The 25,583-nt window shown below is 43.0% G+C and overlaps 4 protein-coding genes across 5 annotated transcripts; 2 read left to right on the plus strand and 2 right to left on the minus strand.

The window, feature by feature from the left end:
• The first annotated feature begins 8,925 nt into the window (after nt 1-8,925).
• On the plus strand, nt 8,926-10,587 carry LOC115678306 (putative UPF0481 protein At3g02645). Its single transcript, XM_030601657.2, has one exon. It carries the CDS (start codon nt 8,926-8,928, stop codon nt 10,585-10,587), a length of 1,662 nt encoding a protein of 553 aa, XP_030457517.2.
• A 4,654-nt stretch (nt 10,588-15,241) lies between these two features.
• LOC115678305 (protein NUCLEAR FUSION DEFECTIVE 4) lies at nt 15,242-19,032 on the plus strand. 2 transcript variants are annotated; one of them, XM_056311445.1, is made up of 3 exons: nt 15,242-15,923; nt 16,958-17,856; nt 18,376-19,032. In XM_056311445.1, exons 1-3 carry the CDS (start codon nt 15,594-15,596, stop codon nt 18,506-18,508), a joined length of 1,362 nt encoding a protein of 453 aa, XP_056167420.1. In that variant the 5' UTR covers nt 15,242-15,593; the 3' UTR covers nt 18,509-19,032. The 2 variants fall into 2 exon arrangements, with proteins under 2 accessions (XP_056167420.1, XP_030457516.1); XM_030601656.2 differs by having other exon boundaries at nt 15,243-15,923; nt 18,162-19,032.
• Nucleotides 19,033-19,160: 128 nt separating this feature from the next.
• On the minus strand, nt 19,161-20,406 carry LOC115678308 (uncharacterized). Its single transcript, XM_030601660.2, has one exon. It carries the CDS (start codon nt 20,097-20,099, stop codon nt 19,521-19,523), a length of 579 nt encoding a protein of 192 aa, XP_030457520.1. The 5' UTR covers nt 20,100-20,406; the 3' UTR covers nt 19,161-19,520.
• Nucleotides 20,407-22,731: 2,325 nt separating this feature from the next.
• LOC115678307 (amino acid transporter AVT6E) lies at nt 22,732-25,109 on the minus strand. Its single transcript, XM_030601658.2, has one exon. The coding sequence runs from the start codon at nt 24,826-24,828 to the stop codon at nt 23,359-23,361; it is 1,470 nt and encodes a 489-aa protein (XP_030457518.1). The 5' UTR covers nt 24,829-25,109; the 3' UTR covers nt 22,732-23,358.
• Nucleotides 25,110-25,583: the final 474 nt, after the last annotated feature.

Below are 25,583 nucleotides of genomic sequence, written 5' to 3' on the forward strand. Positions count from 1 at the left end.
ATGACGGTCTCGATCATTGAGAAGATGAGAAATTATCACTAGTCCTAGAGGTCGCGATCATTCGGTTCCAGTTCAGGACTAGTTGGCCACGTGCACTTTCGGTCGTGCAGAATCACCTGCGATCCGATTGTACATCGTTGGCCTTGGCCAAACCAAATCCGTTACTATTCCTAAGATCGGCCCACATCAGTCCAAAATATTCCCTCGTCATTTCTCGTGATCGGTGCCCGATTCACGATCGGGTCCTGGTCCACGTACCGATTTCCTAGTTAGCCATATCCTATTGGTTAGTATCCCGAGAGTGATCAACTCTGGGCAAGACTCACTAAAATGGAATGCGAAATATTGTCAATTTTATTGATCTCGGAATTTACGTCGAAATTCGGGCTGTTACAGAATGTGGGTGAGTACTTTTACCAAGCGCAAGAGTATGTGGCCTGGTGCCTGAAAGACGCTGACGGAAACATCGGACGACCGCTCAGAACTTTTGACGTTCCGGTAGACATAGGCGGGGTGATGATGCCCCAGATGGCCGATGGCGAGATCGTGGACCCTCCAGCAGCAGACGAGCTCGTAGCCATGGAAGAGGAGCTAGGAGTATGGTATGAGGACCCAGAGGCTATGGATGAGTATGTGGCCTGGTGCCTGAAAGACGCTGACGGAAACATCGGACGACCGCTCAGAACTTTTGACATTCCGGTAGACATAGGCGGGGTGATGATGCCCCAGATGGCCGATGGCGAGATCGTGGACCCTCCAGCAGCAGACGAGCCCGTAGCCATGGAAGAGGAGCTAAAAGTATGGTATGAGGACCCAGAGGCTATGGATGAGGAGGTTGAGCCGGAGCAGGTGCCGGAACTGATGGATCAAGACCCGAATGAGGATGGAGAAGTTGCTGAGCTGGGATCAGATGAGGAGATGGTGTCTGACGAGGAGTTAGGTCTATACCTGGACCCGGAGTTAGAGTCGGACTCCGAAGATGAGAGGACCGATGCAGAGGACATGGATTCAGAGGAGTCCGCATCTCAGGAGAGTTCCTCAGAGGAGCCTACCGAGTCTTCAAACCCGAACTGGGAGCCGTAGGAGGGACCAGAGCTTGATAGGGAGGATCGATCCTTTTTTACTGCAGTCCTCCTCGTAGGCCTAGTTTGACTCACCCTAGCCACTTACCCTTTTTGACCTAGTGGCTGTTGACTGTTTGTACTGCTCGCTTTTGTTGTTCGATGGATATTGTAAAAAGGTTTTCTATAGTAATATAAAGTATGCATATTTTCAGCAGCGTTTGATTGTTGTCATGCTATCCGTTGTCTCTTATATCTATTGTCAAGGTTGTTTATTTAATTGCTTCCGCTTGTGCTTGTTCTCTGTTGGGCGTTGGGTCGGTGACGCTTCCTGGGACGTCGCACCATAATCGATCAAGGTAGGGATGTTAGCGCTTCATAGGGTACGAGGCGTGACAACCTGTCCGGTGAACCTTCGAAGATATCACGAACTCCCTGTACCCAAAGAAGTATCGATGGTTAGAACAGAGTTCCGATAGCAAACTCGGTCGCAAAAATAGTTTAACTAAAAAACGATCAGTGCAATGATCTTTTCTAGGACTTCTTTATTATGGCATGGCTTGACTCATCTCTAGAAAGTAAGAATTTAACCAAAATACACACGGTATGATACTCTCTACTAAAAGGTAATAATGGACAGGCAAGGTGAAAGATGGGCTTTTCAGAAGTACACAAATCACCTGGAATACAAATCTCTCATCATGCCCTGTACAGAGAGAAGACCTTTCATCCGATAGATATCCTCGCTACGTTCCAACAACAACGTGCCGAGCCATACATTTGCTTGAAAACATAGAGAATGAACTTACCAATCATTAATCAATTTCACTCGAAAACAGAAAATAACTCGCTCTTGACCAAAATGTTAGAACCGGGGAGCTAGAATGAGGAACCTTCTCAAGAAGCTCCCCTGAGAAACGATGCTCACAGAAGATACACCAGGATCAGGAGGATGATCGTTCGCATGGTGGTGATGATGCTCTACCACAGTAGAGAAAGATTGACATTAGTTCACTCTACGTCTTACCTGTTGGATAATTAGCAGCATATCCAGACAATACAAAAAATAGACAGGTCTTTAACTATATTCTAACTGAAGCGGCAAGCCTTTTTAGTGCGCTCAACAAGACAAGCATGCTCCTTGTGTAATAGGTTATGGTGGGAATGTCAAGCATTGCATCTATCATGGTTATCTTACTGCATAATTGCAACATGACCATCGTGTTACTAGACAGTAAGCCACAGATGTATTCAGCATAATTTCCTATTTCATGTCATTAGTAGGACACAAATTTCACATTTAGGGAAAATCTAACCGGCAAAAGTTATACAAATATTAACACTGAGTATAATATTCACACTCAGAATACTCTTGCCCTTGAAATTTCTTTCCAGAGAGCAGGAACTTATGCTTAAACGTATTTCATTCACTTGGCCTCAGGAACTTATGCTTCAACAAGGCACCCCGGCATGATTTTCAACTTTAGTTGTCCTGAGCAGTTAATTAAAGCAAGTTACATGTTCTTCTTCCCTTAGATTCGAAAAATAATGGTCAGCGATCACTCCCTCGGTCTCTCTCTATAATCACATGATATTTCCATCTTCAGCAGCGTTCGGTGCTTTCCTTTTCTCCTATTTACGCATTTAAGTTTGTTTCGATGTATTCGGGGAAACAACATCTAAAGGCAAGTTCTATGCTATGTTGACCATCTATAAGAAAATAAGAAAGCGCTAGCTAAGCTCATGCCGTGCCAATTCCATGACATCTAGAGAAAGCAACGAAGACTTGAAGCCCTAAAAACGGCCCTTAGGAGAAGTTTCTCCTACCAACTACAACAATATCAGACGCACACAATCTTATGGCCAAAAGAAAACATATAAACATTATATTTCCCTGAAGGGCCTTTGCCAAGACTATAATATTGCATCAGGGAACATAAGCAAATAGCTAAATAGCAAGTTGTAATACCAGAAAATGGTGCAGATCAAATGGAACTGACATGTGCTCTTAGACCCAAGTTGTCCCCAAAATCTGAACTGTACTGGGGCGGTGATCAACTGAGGATCATAACTCCTTGCATCATCACCTTGCAATTATTGAACAAACACAATACCAGGACGTGAAGTAGTGTTGAAGTGGTCAAATTTCAGTTTTACATGTCTTCAATAATGTAGTAATGGAGTCCTAGTTTGTAGGGGTTTGTTTCTACACATTTTAGTTAGTGGGATATGTTAGTGGGTCTTGTTATTGTTATCCTGTTGTTATTTTCTTGCTGAGTAGTTTTCGATGTTATGCCTATTTTAATAGACTTGTGATTTGTTGAGTAAAATAGTACGAGAGTTTTTTAGCAGCAATTTTTCGTGTGTATCCTCTTCTACTCTTTGCTTTCTTTAGAGGTTATTGAACCATACTTGCCGCTTGTTCTTTTTCAACAATCTGGTATCAGAACCAGGTTCTGGGTATTTTGTGAGCATCTCTATTGCCAAGATGGGTGATCTTCAAGTCGTTGGCGGAATCAAGAAGCTCAGCAACCAAAACTACAATTCTTGGTCTACCTGCATGATATCTTATATGCAGGGCTAGGATTTGTGGGAGGTTGTCAATGGAAACGATGTGAGATAACCGGAGGCTGAAGATGCGAATGGGACGTTGCGAAAGTGGAAGATTAAAGCGGGCAAAGCCATGGTCGTTTTGAAGACGACAGTTGAAGAGGCTGTGCTGGAGCATATCCGAGATGCGGAAACTCCCAAAGAAGCTTGGGATACGTTCGCCAAGCTGTTCTCTAAGAAGAACGATACGAAGCTCCAACTCTTAGAAAGTGAGTTGTTGTCGATGGCGCAACGCGACATGACAGTCGCTCAGTACTTCCACAAAGTGAAGACGTTATGCCGAGAGATTACTGAATTGGATCCGGAGGCTCCGATTGGCGATACCAGGATGAAGCGGATCATCATCCATGGTTTGAAGCCAAAATTTAGGAGTTTTGTTGCTGCCATACAAGGATGGCAAACTCAGCCGTCGCTTGTCGAATTCGAAAATTTGCTAGCTGGTCAAAAAGCATTAGCGAAGCAAATGGGAGGAGTCTCGTTGAAGAATGAAGAAGAGGCACTCTATGCCAACAAAGGCAAGTGGAATTCCAAGCGGCATGCCTACGATGGATCCAAAAAGAACGATGACAAGGCGAGAAGTCATCAAGATGAAGGGAGCGTTCGTGCATGGAAAGGTTCTAAGAACCATGGCAATGGCCAAAAGTTTGAAGGGAAGTGCTACAACTGCAATAAGAAAGGTCATATGGCGAAAGATTGCTGGTCAAAAAAGAAGGCCATCGAGAGTAACGCTGCTACTTCAAAAAACGAAGACGAATGGGATGCTGAGGCTTTCTTTGCTGTAGATAAAGAGGAGCTAGCCCTTACTGCAGCAACATTCAATCAAATCGATTATGAGATTGATTGGATCGTTGACTCGGGCTGCTCAAACCATATGACTGGTGATAAAGAAAAGTTGCAGAACTTGTCGGAGTACAAGGGAAGTCGGGTGGTGGTGACGGCGAATAACTCAAAGTTACCGATAACCCACATCGGTAATACGGCCGTCTCTCCCCAATGTAGCGATGCCGAGGTGCCACTCCAAAACGTCTATCATGTTCCAGGTATGAGAAAAAATCTTCTCTCAGTAGCACAATTAACATCTTCTAGCCATTTTGCTCTGTTTGGTTCACAAGATGTGAAGATATATCGAGACCTTGAGATTACAGAAGAGCCGGTAATGAAGGGATGAAGAACGGAGTCTGTCTACGTAATGTCTGCGGAAACCGCATATATAGACAAGACAAGAAGGAATGAGACGGCAAACTTATGGCACATGCGGCTAAGTCACGTTAGCTATTCCAAGCTAGATGTGAAGATGAAGAAGTCGATGTTGAAGGGACTTCCACAACTTGAAGTGAGAATAGACACTATATGTGCAGGCTATCAGTATGGAAAAGCGCACTAGTTGCCATATGAAGAGTCCAAATTTAAAGCGAAGGAACCATTAGAGTTGATACACTCTGATGTGTTCGGACCAATTAAGCAAGCCTCCATTGGTGGGATGAAGTATATGGTGACCTTCATTGACGACTTCTCGAGGTGCGTGTGGGTTTACTTTATAAAGGAAAAATCTGAAACTCTTTCAAAATTCGCAGAGTTCAAGAAGGTAGCGGAAGCGGAGATTGGTAAAAGAGTCCGTTGTCTACGCACCGACATTGGGGGAGAGTACATCTCAAATGAGTTCACAGATTTCGTTCAGGAGTGCAGAATACGCCATCAGTTCACATGTGCTAGCACTCCGCAGCAAAACGGGGTGTCAGAAAGAAAAAACAGGCATCTGGCAGAAGTATGTCGAAGTATGCTTCATTCAAAGAATGTTCCGGGACGGTTTTGGGCGGAAGCGATGAAGACTGAGGCCTTCGTGACCAATAGGCTTCCTCAACAAAGGTTATGCTTTCGTTCACCTTTTGAAAAAATATGGAACATGAAGCCTGCTGTTGATCATTTTCGAGTTTTTGGATGCGTGTGCTATGTATTTGTACCTGACCAGTTACGTAGCAAGATGGAGAAAAAGGCTGTTAGGTGTATCTTTGTAGGATACGACAGTCAAAGAAAAGGGTGGCGATGTTGCAATCCAACAACCAAGAAATGCTACACATCTCGGAATGTGGTGTTTGATGAAGCTTCCTCATGGTGGTCCTTGAACAAGGAAGTACTACCAGACTCAGATGTTTTTAAGGAAATGTTAGGAATTTCTCAATTCCAGTTGAGTTCAAGTGAAACAGAGGTTGCAGACGATGATGTAGATGTTGAAGAAGGCATAGCTCAAAATCCTTGGCAAACAGGTGTATACCAAAGGCCAAGCGAAGAAGATGAGCCAAGTGGAGCAAGTACACCAACTGCACTTAGAAGGTCAACAAGAGCCCGAAAGCCAAATCCTAAGTATGCTAATGTCGCCATAGTAGAAGAGGCAGATGCAAAAGAGCCTGAGACATTTGAGGAAGCGTCTCAGAGTTCGGAATGGATTAAGGCTATGGAAGAGGAAATTGCTGCATTAAAGCGAAATCAGACTTGGGAGCTCATACCAAAGCCAAGAGATGTGAAGCCTATTTCTTGCAAATGGGTGTATAAGATAAAGCGCCGCATAGATGGATCAATAGAGAGGCACAAAGCTCGTCTGGTAGCTCGAGGGTTCTCTCAACAATATGGACTAGACTATGATGAAACGTTTAGTCCAGTTGCGAAGTTTACAACTGTACGAGTCCTACTAGCACTTGCAGTAAGCAAAAGTTGGAACTTGTGGCAAATGGACGTGAAAAATGCATTTTTGCATGGGGAGCTAGATCAGGAGATCTACATGAGCCAACCAATGGGCTTTCAGAATCAAGATCATCCTGAGTATGTGTGTAAGCTCTGGAAGGCTCTCTATGGGCTAAAACAAGCACCGAGGGTTTGGTATGGTAAGATTGCTGAATTTCTTACTCATAGTGGTTATTCGGTGATATCCGCGGATTCTAGCTTGTTTGTCAAAGCTAAAGGAGGGAAGCTAGCTATTTTGCTGGTATATGTGGATGATTTAATCATCATAGGAGATTGGGAAGAAGAAATTCTCCAAACCAAGGAGAATTTGTCAGTTCGCTTTCAGATGAAAGAACTTGGACAGCTCAAACATTTTCTTGGTTTAGAGGTCGACTATACTCAAGAAGGAATATTTCTCCATCAGCAAAAATATTCCAAAGATTTGTTGAAGAAATTTGCAATGCTTAGATGCAAGCCAATCTCGACACCGATGGAGCCAAACGCCAAAATGTGTGCTCATGAAGGGAAAGATTTAGAAGATGCTACCATGTATCGGCAGTTGGTGGGTAGTCTTATCTACTTAACTTTAACAAGACCGGATGTTTCTTTTGCAGTTGGTGTGATGAGTCACTACATGCAAAATCCAAAGAAGACTCATTTGGAATCAGTTCGTCGAATGTTGAGATATGTGAAGAGCACGCTTGGCTATGGTATTATGTACAAGAAAGGTGGAGATTGCAGACTAGTTGGCTACTGTGATGCCGACTATGCAGGTGACCATGATTCCCGGCGTTCAACTACCGGGTATGTCTTCATGCTTGGGTCCGGAGCAATTTCTTGGTGTAGTAAAAGACAACCGACGGTGTCTTTGTCAACCACGGAAGCAGAATACCGAGCAACAGTGATGGCAGCTCAAGAAAGCACTTGGCTTATGCAATTATTGAAAGACTTACATCAACCAACAGAGTATGGTGTCTCTTTGTGCTGCGACAACTTGTCGGCAATACGTTTGGCGGAGAATCCAGTTTTTCACGCAAGAACTAAGCATGTGGAGGTGCATCATCATTTTATCAGAGAGAAAGTCTTGCAAGAAGAAATTCAGTTGGAGCATGTCAAAACAGAAAACCAAGTTGCAGATTTGTTTACAAAAAGCTTAACTAGCAACAAGTTCAAAAGTTTCTGTCATCAGCGCGGTATGGTGAAAAGAGTAGAAGCTGGTGTTGAGGGGGAGTATTGAACAAACACAACACCAGCACATGAAGTAGTGTTGAAGTGGTCAAATTTCAGTTTTACATGTCTTCAATAATATAGTAATAGAGTCCTAGTTTGTAGGGGTTTGTTTCTACATGTTTTAGTTAGTGGGATATGTTAGTGGGTCTTTGTTATTGTTATCCTGTTGTTATTTTCTTGCTGAGTAGTTTTCGATGTTATGCCTATTTTAATAGGCTTGTGATCTGTTGAGTAAAATAGTACGAGAGTTTTTTAGCAGCAATTTTTCGTGTGTGTCCTCTTCTACTCTTTGCTCTCTTTAGAGGTTATTTAATCATACTTGCCGCTTGTTCTTTTTCAACAGCAATCATGCAAATGGCCTTCTTGGTTTGTACAGCGTTCAATCTCCAAAAGATAAGAGAAGAGAGCATTGGCCCAGACTCGTCTTTCAAAGTTAGATGGATCACACCCCTTTCTTAATATATCTCGCGTGTATGAAATTTGTAGGGCCAAGTTGACTATGTCCATCACTTTATGTTACTTTTCTTTTCCGAGAGCACATATTGTCCCTATCACCTTTGTTTTTTGCGTGCTGCGGGTGACGGAGGCAAAGCTGCTGACTTTTTTTTTTTGGTCGAAAAAAGATGCTGACCTTTTTAACCGCCTCGTGGAGCACATTAAACTTATGCAAACCTAACCGCGGGAGAAAACTAATGCCTAAAGCCAACGCAATGAAATGACTATTAAATGCAAGGGAGGGGGTGGACCTTGCAGGTTGGCGACATGATTGTCCCTTGTAACCTAAACTATAAACGAAGGCATTTCACACGTTCCATAAAAAAAATCCATCTGTACCAAAGTTTATGGGAAAATTCGATATACAACGGATTCATTCTATTAGATCAAGTCAATTACATGTCGAGAAACACTGTGATCACCACATCCGATAGAAAACACGAGTTCTCACATATTGATCTTGAAATGTGATTGGTTCTATTTGCCACATCAGCTACAAAATGGATCTATCTGTGTTTTTTTTTTCTTTTTGTAAAGTTAATGATGTGAAAAATGAAACCTACCATTTAAAAGAAGGAGGAGCCGTTTCAATGAAGCTTGTCCACATGGATGACTTGGACTGGATCGAAAAAAAAACATAGTTTGTAGCTATAAGGAGAAATAAATTGCAACCTTCAGAAACGCATTTCTTTACATAAAAGCATCTATTAAGAGAACTCATTCACTGCACTACACTTACCCCAGAAAAGTTTCTTTGAACAGATTAAGCAGCTGAGCCAACATGGCTTCCTTTGTCCAAACCCAATCGCCGATGCCGAAAGTGGGAGAGATCTTCGATGAGATCCGGTGGTTGATCCACATCCGCCGGACGCTTGAGGAAGAGCTCGAAGATGAAACTGAGGTGCCAGTCTCCATTTTCAGCGTCCCAAAAGCTCTAATCTCTAGCGACCCAGAATTGTACACCCCGCAACAAGTGGCCATTGGTCCATACCACCATTGGCGCCCAGAGATGTACGAGATGGAGAGGTACAAGCTTGCAGCGGCGAAAAGATCTCAGAAGCAACTCCAGAAGATCAAGTTTCAGAATTTGGTGGAGCAACTGGTAAAGCTCGAGCCAAGGGTCCGAGCCTGCTACCACAAGTACCTGGACTTCAACGGTGAGACGCTGGCATGGATGATGGCCATTGATGCATCGTTCTTGCTTGAGTTCCTCCAAATCTACGCTATCAAAGAAGGTAAGATGCTCTTGAGGGTCTCATCGAGGATGTCGCATTTGGTCGACTTTGCCGGGAGGAAGTCTGCACACAATGCCATCCTTAGGGACATAGTCATGCTAGAGAATCAAATCCCGCTTTTCATATTGAGGAAGATGTTGGAATTCCAATTTGCATCCCTCGACGAAGCTGACGACATGTTGCTTGTGATGCTAATAGGGTTTTACAAGGAAGTCTCACCTTTCAAAGTGATGGAGGCATTGCCCAAGATACAAGTCTCAGTCTGTGCCCACTTGCTCGACTTCTTGTATGACATCATAGTACCCAAAGAGGAGGAACAACCCGAGATCGTCGAGGAGGAAGAGAACAGTGAGGACAAGAAAGGAAAGGGAATATCGCCTGTGGCCTCGTCTAGCAGTGGCACGAATTATATCAAGCAACTTTGTGATGCAATTTGGAATTTGCTCTCCAAGTTGCACAAAGGCCCAATTGAAATGCTCAAGAGGCTGCTTATTTCAAACCCAGTGAAGTTATTATTGAAACTACCATGGACTATTCTCTCTAAACTCCCATTTTTCTCAGTCTTGGCACAGCCTCTTGAGTCCTTATTCTCATCCCAAGAAAAAGAAGATGGCAAGTCAGAAAATGAAAGCAGCAATCTTCATAAGCCACCTTCAGTTGAGGAGATCGCAATCCCCTCGGTCTCTGACCTATCCAATGTAGGAGTCTGTTTCGTAGCCACCAACGGTAGCCTCTCTAGCATCGGTTTTGACACCAAGATGGCGACACTTTACTTGCCTGCCATAAGTCTAGACGTGAACTCGGAGGTGTTCATGAGGAACCTAGTCGCTTACGAGGCGTCCAACGCATCAGGCCCATTGGTTTTCGCGCGCTATACTGAACTCATGAACGGCATTATAGACTCAGACGAGGATGTGAAGTTGTTGAGAGAGAGAGGGGTCATTTCGAACCGACTGAAGAGCGACGAGGAGGTGGCGAAGCTGTGGAACAGCATGAGCAAGTCGATCCGGTTGACAAAAGTGCCCTTCTTGGACAAGGCGATCGAGGACGTGAACAAGTACTACGACGGGAGGTGGAAAGTCAAGCTCGGCAAGTTCATGAAGCAGTACGTGTTCGGCTCATGGCAATTCCTGGCACTGCTGGCTGCGATTGCACTCCTGCTGCTCATGACATTGCAAGCCTTTTGCTCCGTCTATAGCTGTTCTCGCATATTTCATATCAAAGCCACAAACATATGATCAATCATGAAGATGTCGTGTCTGTGTGTGTATGTGTTCCATGTTATTTTCTTTTAAGGAAAAAGCAGTCTTATGCTCAGATCCAGTGCTATATGGATCGAGCAGGTGCACGTGAAAATTTGCAGTTTTTTCATAGATTTTTGGCCGGATGATGAGTCCTTGTGAGATTGTGGTGGACTATTATTGAAGAGAGCAAGAGGGTTATCTTACTACATTAATTTTTCTAGTCGGAATTGTGATTATTGACAGCATTGATGTTGATGGGTTTGTTGGTTCCCGCTTAATCTATGACGTCTCTCCTTAATCTATCATGGGCATGTTTAGTACTTATTATATATATTATGCTGTGTTGGTTTTTATTGTTTTGTAGTTATTATATATTTTATGTTGGGTTGGTTCATTGCACTGGGTTATCCAAGTTTTTCTTCCTCTAGATTCGCCAACTCTGTGTGGACTGTATGAATGGATGAAACTCGTGCGATTATCTTAATTATAGTCAGGGGGTATTTAGTGCTAGATTAGTCATCTATAAATACAGACTGAATTGTCAAGTTATGTGAAAATACCTAACCTTCTGTCAAGGTCAAGGAGGTTTCTAAGTTCTAACCCTAGTGGAGGATGCCCTAATCAATTCATGAATCTGCCCTTCAGGCTCCGTTTGTTTCGCGAAATGAGATATAGCGGCGTCTTCGTATAAATAAGTGGAAACAATCTCGTATTTGAGCCACTCATTTAAGTTTTATTCTTGCCCTAAGTTGTTCCATCAACATGGAGCACTTACAGCTTTGTTAACCTCATAGTTGACAGCTTTGGCTCTTGCCTTTTCTTTTACCTTTTACTTTCCATCCTAGGAAAGCTCTTTGCGATGGTCCATCCCAACAAGTTGTCAAGTACCATCCATCATCCATCTAGCACAAAAACAGAATTCAAAGCTTGATCATTCTTTTCTTTTCTTGGACAATTGAGTGTTCGATCGAATTGTTCTGTTCCCTTGCATCACTACAATTTAGCACTTTGGTATTAAGCAACTATTTTCACACTTCCGTATGTCAAAATTTTGCGTGAACTTTCGGCCCTAAAGCTCTATCTCTTTAGGTTAACTGATAGCAGTTTGAGATCTGCCACCGAATTTAATACTGATCTTCTGCAGCTTTTCCTCGTACCCATAATCTATATACTCCTTGTCGATTCTCATCATAGATCACTGTTGTTTACAAATACAAACCTAAATAAACTATTTTCAGTCGCTTCAACTTTCCAGCTTTCTCATATCATAGGGTTAATGTTTGTCCCCGTTACCGTGGCTCATTCCTCCTAGATGCCAACCAGGCATTACTTATCCACATCAGTCTCTTGCCGAACATCATAATCTGGCTTTGCTGGCTTTATGGTTCCCGCAACTCGATATGAATTTGCCGTTGCTTTCCACACATTGCTTTGTGCACGTACCATTATCTATTCCACTTTCTCCCATGACAACGAATAGACTATAACTTTGCCAGGTTAGCTCTTTTTGGCCAGGGCAAAGTCAAAATCAACCCCACATGCGCTGTGACACCAGAAGCGAGGAGATAAAAGGGGAAAAGAATAGCCAACTCCAGCAACTCCACAACACATGATCGAACCATCCGCCCGAGAAAAATCACTTCGCTCGTATTTTCACTCATCGCCTTGTGAAATGTGTGAGAGAGGACTAGAAAGAACGAACAACGGCCTCCTGCTTCTCCTTCTTCTTGTTCTTCTGCTTCTTCGCTGGGGGGCTGTTGAAATTAACATAGCAACACATCCTAGTCGCCCTTTTTTTGGTTGCATTTTGCCCCATTTTAAGTCATAGAGCTCATGTTGGGCCTCCCAGTCTTCATGGGCCCCCGGAGCCTCTAAAGCTACGCGGACTTTGCTCCAGGTCTTGTCGCCATCTCTTCTAACAATCTTTCTAAAGGCAACGTGGGTCTATAATTCAACTCATCGCCGACGTTTGGGCCGAGAAGAAGGGGGAATAACAGTTTGCGCTGAACCTTCCTCGTTACTCGTACGGGAGAAGTACCAAAAAAGTCTTAAACTTATTGATTTAATATCAATTCAATTATAAATATTTCAATTTGATCAATTTAATCTTAAACCTTTTCACATTGGTATCAATTCAGTTTATCCGGCCAATTTAGGCCGGAAATCGCTAACGTGGACACCGGCCGTCTTACGTGGCACGACCGGCACTGATGTGAATAATTTTTCATATTTTTTTGAATTTTGATTTTTTTTCCTTTTTTTTTTCCCTTCCTTCTCCTTCCTTGGGCTTTTGGCCGGTGGCCATGGCCGGCGAGGGCGTCGCAACCCTCGTCGACCACAGGTGAGGGCCGGCGAGGGCATCGCGGCTCTCGCCGGCCACAAGAGAGGGTCACCCTTGCCGGTGAGGGTAAGGGCTGGACCCTCGCAGCCCAGGCGATGGCGGTTGTCGCCGGATCTGGCAAGAATTGGACCCTCACAATCACAGGGGAGGGCCGCCCTCGCCCTCCTCACGGCCTGCAGCTTGGGGGAGGGCCACCCTCGCCGGATCTAGCAACAACGACCCTTGTCCAGGCCAGATGAATTGAATTGGCATCAATGTAATAGGTTTATGACTTTTTTTTTTACTTTTCCCTACTCACATATCCATAATTTAGGGAAGGTTACGTGGATGAAGTTATCTAACTCAAGGTATTACGGTCATGAGAATTCGCCTTGAGCGATATTGATAGTTTGGTCATGTCAGCCCCACGAATCCTGGGCGCAATCTCGGGTGGGCCGAGAAACAGGTCGAACAAAAGTTGTGCTGAATCTTCCCCATTACTCACATTTCCATAATTTAGGGAAGGTTTTTGGGGATGAACTTATTTAACTCGAGGCAGCACGGTCATGAGAATTTACTTGAGCAATAATGATAGTTTTGTCAGGTCACCCCCACAAGTACGAGGGTGCATGCCCGAGGCTTGATCTCGCGTGGTAATCCCGTGCCCCCATGCACGGTCACTGTACTGGTATAAATCAAGGTGAAATCTGAGTACTCAATGTGCCGATATAAATGCGAATAAAGAGTATTCACTGCACGGTCACTGTACTGTTGTAATTATGGGTTATGAATGGTTCAATAAAAACGAGCGAAACGAGACATGTCCCTACAGTTCACACGTCTCTTTTAATTCACGTATTTCTTGAATTCGCGTAACTTTTTAACTTATGTATGTATATTTCTTTAGTTGAAGTATCTATTTAGTTCATGACTTCTCAAACTCCATAAATTGATTTGAACTATTCTTTTTTCGAAGAAGAAGAAGAAGAAAAAGGAAAAATAACAAATCTCTTCTCACTTCAATTTTATCTAAATGTGCCGGTTTCGAGAAGAATTCAACCGAGCCATGTTTGCATAGGTATTGTATCTTGGGAGGTATAGTTCGTAAATCTGGATAGCACTTGTTGACAGGAACTAATCGCCCTAAATAAATTTGGTAATCCACACCTCACCTTCTGTTTAATTTTGTTACAATTTTATGGTAATTGTGCGACTTCAAATTTGGTTTGTAATTGTATCCTCTTTACTTGTTAAAAATATATATTCAATAAATTTACTCATTGACTTAATCATTATTAAAGTTGTTATCGTTTTATCAAAGTGTTTTTTTACTGGTTACAACAAACAATATCACGTATTTTTTCTTAAAATATGTCATCCTAAGAAAACAAACGCACATGTTTTGTGTGCCTTGTAAACACGTCGACATGGTTATACACTTGGCAGTAAACCACTCGGTAGGTGATAAAGTCGGCCAGATCGAAGACGATTTTGTTCTTCCGATGGTCATAGCTAGTTTTAAACATAACAGTCTCTTTTAAACGGCGAGGGTCGGTAATGAACAGAGTTTTCGTGAGAGAGGGATGACGCCACGACAGAGAAACGAGGCCCACTCATTTTGGGGCCCGAGCGCAATTGGAGCTGCTTGTCGGGACCACCCGATGGTCAGTTTGAAGAAATTGAACACCCGTGTTGTAACTGCACTTCTCATCATCTGGGTCATCTCAGTGGAGAGCTCCTCTTTCGTTTCTCCTCCTCCTCCTCCTCTCACTAGAGAGCTGCGGTTTCTTTGTTGCACCAACTAGTCCAACAAGAAGAAAACAAAGAGCAGAAAGATACGCAGCAGCAGGGGGCCGGGGCTTTTTGATTTGGTCCGTGCTCTTCCCATCTTTTCGAAACGGTAAAAATAAAACAAGAACGGACAAAGACGCTGCATGTTACGTGCATGTGCTGGTATATTATTTGTTAATAGATGGTAGGTAGGTAGTAGATTACTAAGACTAATGGACAAAGTTAATACACGGTGTGAGCTAAACGGGCTAAACACAGGCTCTTTGTACCGAGGACGGGGATGTCATGGAAAAGGGCAGAGAAAGGAGCTTTCCTGTTCTTTTGATAGATGTTATGGACGTGACAGTAACGATTCCTGACAGATTTATTTAAACGACATCGTTGCACTCATTCTGTCCATTACCAAAAGCTGAGTCGAATGTTTATCGAGACTTAGCCCGACATTGACAAGATAAAAAAGAAATCATATTCTATGTACCATAATTTATGGTGTCTGCATCATCGTTCAGTGATTGTGGTCATGTCCAAATGTCCTTCCAATTCTGGGGAGTGTCTGTCTGACCATTCGCGTCTTGACGTATACAGGGCCACGCAGCGTGTCATTTTCTGTTTTGATCCGCTCATACCTCTCCCGCCACCCTCTGTTGTCGTCCCTGTCCCAATTTCCAACTGACTTTCCACTCATCCCCCCTCCCCTTCTCTCTCTCTCTCTTCCAGAAGGGACCAACCCCAGTTTTTGATTAATACCTTCAGCCAACTTTGTTGCTAAAAACGATACCTTTATCTCGTTTCCCTTGTACCCATCTGAAAAAGAAAGGCGAGCAATCGACTCTGCAGCGAAAAAGAAGAAAAACAGAGCAATCGTCTGTCAGCTCGAAGGAAGAGAAAAATGCCGAAGCAGGTGCTGAAGGCGGGGAGCAGACCGCCGTGGGTGGGATTGGCGGCTGCGGTCTGGGTCCAGACGGCGGCAGGCAACCCCTACAACTTCCCTCTCTACTCGCCGACCCTGAAATCGGTGATGGGTTATAGTCAGCAGCAGCTCACGATGCTCGGCGTGGCCAATGATATCGGAGAGAACTTGGGCATTTTTCCTGGGATCGCCTGCAACAAGTTCCCACCGTGGGCTGTGCTCTTGGTTGGGGTCGTCTCTTGCTTCTTGGGTTATGGTGTTCTTTGGCTAGCTGTCAGTCAAACCGTCGAAAATCTCCCTTACTGGCTGGTACGTTTTGTCTCTGTCCCTCTGTTTCGTTTTTTTTCTCTTTAGCATTCATCTGTTGATGCTGCTTTGGACTTTTCTGTTGTTTGCTGTGAATACGGAATTGGGATTTTTCTGTCCTTTTTTAGGACTGAGGATTTGATGGCGTTCATTCTCTCTCTCGTGATTTTTGGGAATAGTGAAGTGTAACCTTTTGCTTTGCGAGGAATCGATAACTTGGCTTTTGAAATTGGGGTAGAACTTGTTTGATGAATGTTATGGTGATGATAATTTGATGAATTGAAGGAAACTAGCCACTTTTGTCAAGGGACGACTTTTCTAAAAAAACTAATTGTGCATCACAATATGCGCTGCACGTTGTTCAATAAGCCAGATTAATAAAGGTTTAGTATTCTTACTCTTAGCCAATTCCTCTAAATGAGCTGGTGCTCAGGTTAAAATTCGGAGGGTAGGTGCTTGGACCTCTTATATTTTTAACTTTTGTTGGGCTGCGCAGAAGTTCGCCATCCTGTTAACAATGGATGAGCACATTTGTCTCTGTTTTGGGCTAAGAAGGTGCAATTTGTCAGGTTGATTGTTGCACCATAATATCGTCCTTGTCCTGCTTGTCACCTAGAGAGTTTGGTGCAATTTCTCTGGTTGATGTTTGCACCAAATGTCATTAGTTGAGTACGTCTTCATCAATCATTTCTCATCAAAAGTTAGACAGGATAAATGGAGAAATGCTTGCAAGAATCCCTTCCGATCCTCTGCTTCCTAGCCTTAAGTATGCAAAATCTGCCGGAAATGGCTTGGTAGCGGCATTGCTCTGAAATGTCTAAGCTCTTAAAAGAAACCCATCCAATAACCGATGTTATCTGCTAGAGATTTTTCTGTCTTCTTTTTTGTGAAAATTCCTGCTGCTGTATGCTAATTGCCCTTACCAAGTAAACTTGCTTTCACCTGGGGCAATATTGTTGTTTCCTTGAACTGCCTCTTATTTTTTCTTTAGCACGTGACATGTTGTTTGTCTTACTTACTGCTTCTGCGTGTGGCAGTTATGGCTTGCACTTTGTGTGGCCACTAACAGCAGTGCTTGGTATGGCACAGCAGTGCTTGTGACAAATATGAGGAACTTCCCTCTCAGCAGGGGCACCGTCGCCGGCATTCTCAAGGGTTATATTGGTATCAGCGCTGCAGTTTATACTGCAATATACTCTATGGTGCTTAGCGAGTCTGCATCAAATTTATTGTTGTTCCTTATGCTGGGGCTTCCCATCTTATGTCTTGCCATGATGTACTTCATTCGGCCTTGTACTCCGGCATCTGGAGAGGACTCTTCAGTGCATGTTCATTTTCTATTCACCCAGGCAGCAAGTATCGTGCTTGCTGTCTACATTCTGACTGTCACTGTATTATATGACTTGTCTTCTTTGAGTAAGGTTGTTGGATACATTTTAGTTGCCATAATGGTCGTCCTCTTGACCTCCCCTCTTGCAATTCCTGTCAAGATGACATTATTTCCTACAAACAATAAGAAGTTTGGCCCACAAGTTCCTTCGTCTGATAGTTTAGCACAGGAAGAAGGTGAATCCACCCCAGCTGATCCATTGTTGCTGACACCATCTTCGTCAGCCGCTTATCTTGGGATCGAGAGTGAGGATGTTTCGGATGTGGAATTCCTTCTCGCCATGGGAGAAGGGGCTGTAAAGAAGAAAAGAAGGCCTAGAAGAGGGGAAGATTTCAAGTTTGGTGAAGCCTTTATCAAGGCTGATTTCTGGCTCCTTTGGTTTGTGTATTTTGTCGGGGTTGGTTCTGGAGTAACAGTTCTTAATAATTTGGCCCAAATTGGAGCTGCATTAGGTGTTGATGATACGACAGTGCTGCTGTGTGTCTTCAGCTTCTTCAATTTCCTGGGACGCCTGGGGTCAGGTGTGGTTTCTGAATACTTTGTCAGGTAATATTTCTTGGCTCTCATGCTGTCTCAAAGACTAGGCTGAGTTATGTTTCATGTATTGCTCGATTAAGTTACATACTTGTATATCGACTTTCATGTTAGATGTTTCACTTGCATCACGACTTACAAAATTTCCTCGACTATCCTGCAAATTGCCTCTTTATTTTATATTTCCTTGGCTCTGTTTGGTGGTTTCTTTCGTCTTGAAAATAGATACCATTTTTTATTTTCTGTAGATATACAGTTCTTGGTTTCTAGACAGCATGCTCCTATGTTGATATGAGATTGCTTTATCTCAATTTTAGGTCTAAAGCCCTTCCTCGGACAATTTGGATGACATTCGCTCAAACAATCATGATTGCGACATTCCTTCTGTATGCGTCGGCCCTGGATGGTACTCTATATGTTGCTACTGCTCTACTCGGGTTATGCTACGGTGTTCAGTTTAGCATCATGATACCGACTGCATCTGAGCTTTTTGGTTTGAAACACTTTGGCATTATTTTCAACTTCATGCAGCTGGGCAATCCTATTGGCGCTCTTCTTTTCTCGGGTCTCCTTGCTGGTGATGTATATGACGCAGAAGCTGCGCTACAGGGGGCATCAACGTGCTTGGGTCCCACTTGCTTCAGGCTCACATTCCTTATTTTAGCTGGTTTATGTGGGTTAGGCACCCTCCTGAGCATTATTTTGTATGTTAGAATTCGACCGGTTTACCAAAGTCTTTACTCTGAGGGTTCTTTCCGTATTCCCCCGAGTTCAGACCAATGATAAGCGAAGACATCTTTCAGATTGAAGGTGATTAGCATTATTCGACCATAGTTGAGCAATACCATTGAGTTTTCACTTCTCAGAGAGGCGGGTACACACTCATTGCAGTATCTGATATTGGTGTTTAAGATCTTCCACAAAGTAGAGAACATCACGATCATTGCGAGTGTCCATCTTCGTGGGAATCTGTTGTTTTGTTGTAAAACTACAACTACTGCAAAATATCAAGTTTTGGCAGAACTTTCTCATTCCCGGTATATTAGTTAGATAGCTATTTGGGGTTTCTGTCCAGCGTGCTCTATATGTAGACATAACTGATGATGCTTTGTTGTCGGGAGCAGATGTTCTGTAAGTTTGACGAGACATATTATGGTTGAGTTGAAATAATAGTATGTTCAGGCGTTCTATGGTTGTGATCTTCAATACTTGTATCCGAATGCACCTTGTAATATCTGAGAGTACTATGAGCAATAGAGTTTTCAACTGTTCAAAGCAGATAGTTCCCAAAGACAGCATGCCATGACCAGTGAAACTAAAGCATATTAACTTCACCCGATGAATAACATGAACAACATTTCGAACAAACCAAATTAGCCGTTACGGTTACTAAGACAAAAAATGGGCTACTTTCAGAATAAACTCACTCATACCTAATACAAATCAACCTCACATGAGGCGACACTAAACTTCCCCTGCAGATGAAACAATATCCTGCAGCTAAAGACTATCTAGAGCACGATACACTGGACTAGAAGAACAGAGATAAGAACTCCTACTGAAACAAGCAATCTTTGGCGGAGGAACCAAAAACCGATCTCACACCATCGAAGAGCTGCGAACTTGGACTCCAGAGACTGGGGAACTTGGTGACTCTGGGATGAAGATTTTAATCTTCATGTGGGTTTAAGATTTTGGAACATTGTGTCCCATTTGATCTCTTGAACCCCATCGGCAGACCAGTACCCATCATACTGATCATCCACAAACTTTTCTTCTTTACTAAGAGCATAAACCATTGGACTCGAAAAGCTGTTAAGACGAGGTGTTGATACCGCCAGAGGACTCCCATTAGTGAGCAACAACCTCCCTTTCTTAGCCATCATCAACTTCCTGTTCCTCTTAACCATTGCATTCCTCCATCTGGTGCCATAACTTGGCCTCGACACAACAGTGAGAGCAGATTCCTCACAATGCGTCCACTTCTTCATGTAACTGGCCAGACGCTTCTTGGTCGTGTTGATTGCACCAACAAGACTCGAAAATGGACGCTGCTTCAAAAAATTCTCCTTTTTAGCAAGTTTGAGTATCTCCAGCCGGTGCTTGGCTATGGATATGCCAATGCTCTGCAGGAACTCATGGTTGAAGTGACTTATGTCGTCTTCCTCGAGCTCATTGTGCGCAAAGGCGAGGCCGTATTCATATACAAGAGACGGCTCTAGACCAGTTTTCGATAACCAAGAAAACCAATCCATGGCTTAATAAGATAGAGCAAGTATTGCTATCGACAATCTGCCATATAAATAGTAGAGGGGAGGAAGAAGAGAGATATCAAGTAGAGGTTAGTAGACTAACCTGTGACTTTTTTTTAGGCATGAGTAGCTTCGTAAATTGGATGTTAGTTGGGGATTTGAGAGTGATTGGAGAAAAAGGAGGACAACCGTGTGGGGTCTAGAAACTAGAGCAAGTGCCATCAAAAGTTGTTCATGAAAATGCATAGCATTGCCTTCAATCACGGAAAAGAAGAGGATTGTGAAGGTGGGTCTACCTCTCTTGTGCACATAGTTGGAGGAAAAGTGCACCCGAGATGGACTCAAAATTTCAAACCTTTGAACCCCTTTTTCGGGTTTCGGTCATTAAAAAGAAAAAGGTGGGATCATCCGTGAAGAGATATGTTGGATATGCAATGTTTAATGCTTTTCTACATGGACTTTTCTGCAAAATGATAATCTAATTGAATCGTGTTATGGAAAATTCAGTACCTCAAAAAGAAGTTGCTTCCCTTGGTAGTACAAATTTATAGGGATGATGGTTGGCTTTGGAATCTTTGACTACTTAACCATGGTCATTAGCTTGCCGTACGAGCAAAATTAGATATAAAGGTAATGCTTTTCAGAATCTTTAATAGGTTCATGGAACCATATGATCTGATTTTGCATTGCCGGGAACATCTTTTCCTTGAGCTCTGTGAAGTTAGTCCCTCCATGATGCGTTTCCTCCTAGAGGCAGGACAGGACGCTACCCCTGAGAGAATTCACCCTCACTTTCTGTGAATCTTATGATTACCTTGTGTTCTCTGTCTGCGAGGCTCACTCCGGATTACCCCAGCAAGTCCAACAATGGCCGAACGAGGAGTTTCGTCTCCTTTTCTCTTTCCTTTTTGGTGGACGGGGGAGTCACAACCGCGTTCAGAAGGTGCAAATTTGATCTAAGAAGCTCATAATCTGTCTCGTCTGAAACCGTATCAAGTGGGAAGTATAGATAAGTCCTTTTGGAGGTGTAACTTTTCATGAGGCGTGATTAAAGTAATCAGGGTTCAAAAAATCTTTTTCCAGTCGACATTGGGTTTTTCCTGGTAGTGACCCTTATGTTGTTTTGTGCTCCCATGTCCACTTTTTGGTGAAGTTTGATTGTCTGCTGTCCCCTACTAGTTCATTAGTTTCCGCAAAAAGCGTTAAGGAAAGTTGTTAACAAGTCAAGTCCAACAAAAAAAAAAGTCTGCTTTGATGTTCATATACATGCGCATGCCAGGTCTGAAAGTCAGATGACTCCCTTCATCATGCACATGGGAGTCCCACAAATTAGTAGTCAACTCCTGATAAACAAATTAAGCATCAATAGCGGCCAGACTCTTCTCATGGAGTTGCGTATTTTGGGGGACAGTTCTTACAGACGAGGGTGGGGAAACTAAACTATCAGCAGTCCATGCCCTGTATAATCGACCAAAATGGGTGCACCCGCTTGAGCTGCCAAGTTCTAGTATCCTCAGTCCTTGCAGTTTCGTAAACAAATTGATATATGGTATGAATGAGGAATCTACTAGTTACTCTTTCAGTTCCATATCTTTGCTAGTCTCAAGAAGCCACAAGAGACCATAGACATGCGCTGGTACTTAGGTTTTAGGATGTCTACGCATTTGTTTTCACTAAATCTTTGGTAACACCATCTGCCTCTCAAGACATGTTACATTTCAGTAAGTGAATGTTTGGAGATTCATGAGACAGACCTAGAGATCATTAACCCTCACATACACTCCTAGAAGAACCAGCAAGGATGTCACTAATTGTGCGTAGTTGTCCTATCATTACCTGCAGCGTGAGCGATGCATATTCGCACAATCTTTACTGTTCCCATCTTTTTTAAAAAGCAGCTGGCAGAAGAATCCCACATCCTATGAACTTTTCTAAAACAAAATCCTGGAAGCTTCACAAACACAAGTATGTCCATTTCCCAGCAAGCAATCTCATATTCTATACAGTTTGAAACTGCAAACTAGCAGTTTTAGACAGATAGGACTATGTCCATTTCCTGGTAATTCTTGCAATCACAGACTTCAGAGCCAGAAGAAGGGGCCGCAAGTTCAATATTCCTTAATGAAGAAGAAAATCACTTTGCTCAGAAAAAGTTATAAATCATGGACCTCTAACTATAGTGCATCTGGAGTAAACTTCCATAGAATTGGCAAAAATGAAAGCCTCCATGTTGATCAAGCCACCTGTTGGAAAATTGACCTGTAGAGCACATAATAGCTGAAACTTCGAGAGCAGACGAAATTAAACCACCTTTGCTGGGAGATGATGAAGGGACAAAAACAGCAAAATGAAGCCAGTGCAAGAGAAGCAATCTTTCTGATGCATTCAAATGTTTGAGTTTATCTTACAGGATCTCGCATAAAATTTAGGGGTTACTTGATTGGTTACTACTGGAGAAGGAACACCATTCCCTCAGTCACGTATGCTGCACTTACCTTATTACAAATGTGAAAACATCAATTGCCAATCACTTACCTAGAAGACAGTATATTTTATGGTAAGAAGCAATAGATTCTGACTGAATGATCATCAAGCACTAAAAATCAGAAACTACTCTTTAAGTTTTCGACGGGAGTGTATGAACAGAGAAGCTGTCAAGAAATTATGAATATGTCCATCCCTAGCCAGCAGATTGATAACATAACCGGTAAGGGAATAAATGTATACAGAACGAAAAAAAGCTTCCAAAAAAAGTGAAGAAACAACATAAAGTGGAGCATCGCTTAATCACTATGGCAGATTCCTCCCCCTATTATACAAACAGAACTCTAAAATCCTGTGAAAGAAATGTTCAACTGAGAATCATCGAAAGAATCATGTGAGTTTCGACCAAAACATGCGACAATCCATTTCGCATAACATACGCCGTATGCCCAAACATTCTTCCAGAAACATGTAAATCTCCAAATCCTGCTCTGAGAATGCAAATCATCGTAGCAGATCCAATTACAAAGGACATTCGGGCAGCCCTCACAATTCCGGTCATTCATGAGTTCCCCTGACATTCCTCAATAGGGAACAACCAAAAGGGCGAACCAATAAAAGCACTATCGCCAAAAAATCTATCTACCGTGTGAGTCCATTTGATTCACTAAATCGGACCGGCAAAGAGACAACCAAGTCACACAAAACTTGTCCACACATGAACTTGCACTTCAATGCCAGATCTCCGACTAGCTAACATATAACCAAAGCGATAAGGTCATTCCGATTTGCTCTCAAGGCCATACACATTCCCGATAATTCCGACGATGCTGACTATTACTGCAAGTACTAACATGACCCACGATAGCGATTTCTCCACTGGACTTAAACCCGCACCTTTCTTACATAATCTTAAGGCAATCAATGGTGGAAATATAAATCCTAATGACACAGCTGTAGTCGCCCCTGTGAACTTGAATGCGGTCCAGATGTTGGGAATCATTGTTGAACCTATGTATATTAGCACGAGGAGTACAGCAGTTAATGCCAAACACCTCTTCCTACTCTCTGAAAGTGGAGGTGATTTCTCAAAAAGCAATGCATCTACCGTTTGGCGTAGTGAGAAATGGATCACAGGGAAAACAAGTACCAGATGGAGAATGTAACCAGCCCGAACAATATAATTCAGAGCAGAGCTGAACCGGATACCTAGATCCTTATCGAAATTGGTCAGCACATCGGCTTCAGTGTCTTTTCCAAAGAGCAAATACCCCGATATAGCAGTCGACGCATAGACCATAATACAGATAACTGTGGTGATCCTCCCTACCCGATACATCTTGTCCGGAGACCGGTTTTCAAGCTCATTATATATAGGTTGAACATTGAAATGGCAAACATAAGCATTAGACATAATCGGTATCACCACAAGCAAATCCAATATTGCCTTCTTGGAACCAAAATCAGGGCTCATCCTCGGGGCCTCGATTTTCCCTTCAACAAGCTTAATCAATGCAACAATAAAACAAACAATAACAAACACCACGGCCAGTGCCACTGAAGCTGCAGACGTCATGCTCAATGAATCGATCTTATCCAAAACACAGAGAGGAGCGAGAAACAACACCAGGATTATAAAAATCACCAACTTCCTATGATCCCAAAACCCATTTCCCAGCCACTGATCAAAAACCCCTACATGACGAACCGAGCCGGACAGAACATCACCCATGATGATTAAGTAAACCACCATAACACCAGCATTATTCACTATGATACAAATTTCTGACAAAATCCTAGCCGGTTTCCCCAATGCGCGTTGAACAACCTCACCATATGAAGAGGCCTTGCAGAAAACCGAAAACCTGACCAGCAATTCCACGCTCATTTCCGACAGTATGCCCATCAGAACGATCAAAACAAACCCTAGAACCAATCCAAGAACCTTCATGGTCGCCGGTAGGGCCATAATCCCGGCACCAATTATAGACGTGGTGAGGTTAAACACAGCACCCGATAAGCCGGACCCGGTTTTATGCCCATTACCAATAAGCGGGTAATCATCTACGTCGACATTGGCATCATCATAATCGTAACTACCGTCGATGCCATTCACGTTCTTGGAACCTAAATAGCTGTCTATATCAAGGGGGAGGAACTGGGTGTCCGATTTGGGGGTCACGTGATCATTGTGGGATTGCAATTCAACGTACGAGCTCTTCGAAATAGCTTTGTAAGCACTACCCATGTCCAAACTCACGGCCGAACGCGCAATAAAAGCCGGACCTTTGGTGCGCGGATCTGGAATTGGAACGAGGGACGCGAATGGGAAACTTACAAGAACCGGGGGCGGGGCGTCGTCAAAGAAGGGAGGTTCGACGATGAATTTCAATCTGCGTGGTGGGGTTACAGCGCCATGGATGATCACTAGATCTCAGGGTCAACGTTTCATCCGTCTTTCTTCCTCGTTCTTCAGCTACCACCTGCACAGAAGAGAGAGAGAGAGGAGGGCGAGAGAAAGGGTAGATGTCTCTGCCTGTTTGGGGAGAAACAGGTTTTCCTATTGGCCCGTTCTTTTTCCGACGTGGAATTTGATTTGTTCGGATAAAATGGGAAAGATTGCAGGAGAGCAAAAATATATTTTTCGGTGTGAAATACTGCTGACCAATTTTCTTTTCCTCTTTTTCCATCTCCTTCTTGAATTCTCTTTAGGGATAATAATACAAATAATCCATGAACTTTGGCCCAATATATAATGTGATCTCTGAACCATTCAATTTGTCCGATGTGATCGCTGAATTTTGGCCCAATGTGCAACGCAGCCCCTGAATTCTTAATTTATTCAATGTGATCTCTGAAATTTTGGAAAATATTCAATTTAGTCTCCGGATTATTATATCTCCATATTCAATCTGGTCCCTGAATTATCTAGTTTAGGAACTAAATTGAATATGTACCAAAAATTCAAAGAGCGCATTTAATAAATTAAAAGTTCAGGGACCA

The sequence above is a fragment of the Syzygium oleosum genome, unplaced genomic scaffold (assembly GCF_021117445.2).
Source record: "Syzygium oleosum isolate NSW1041296 unplaced genomic scaffold, Sole_v2.1 Sole_v2.05, whole genome shotgun sequence".
Taxonomy (NCBI): Eukaryota; Viridiplantae; Streptophyta; class Magnoliopsida; order Myrtales; family Myrtaceae; genus Syzygium; species Syzygium oleosum.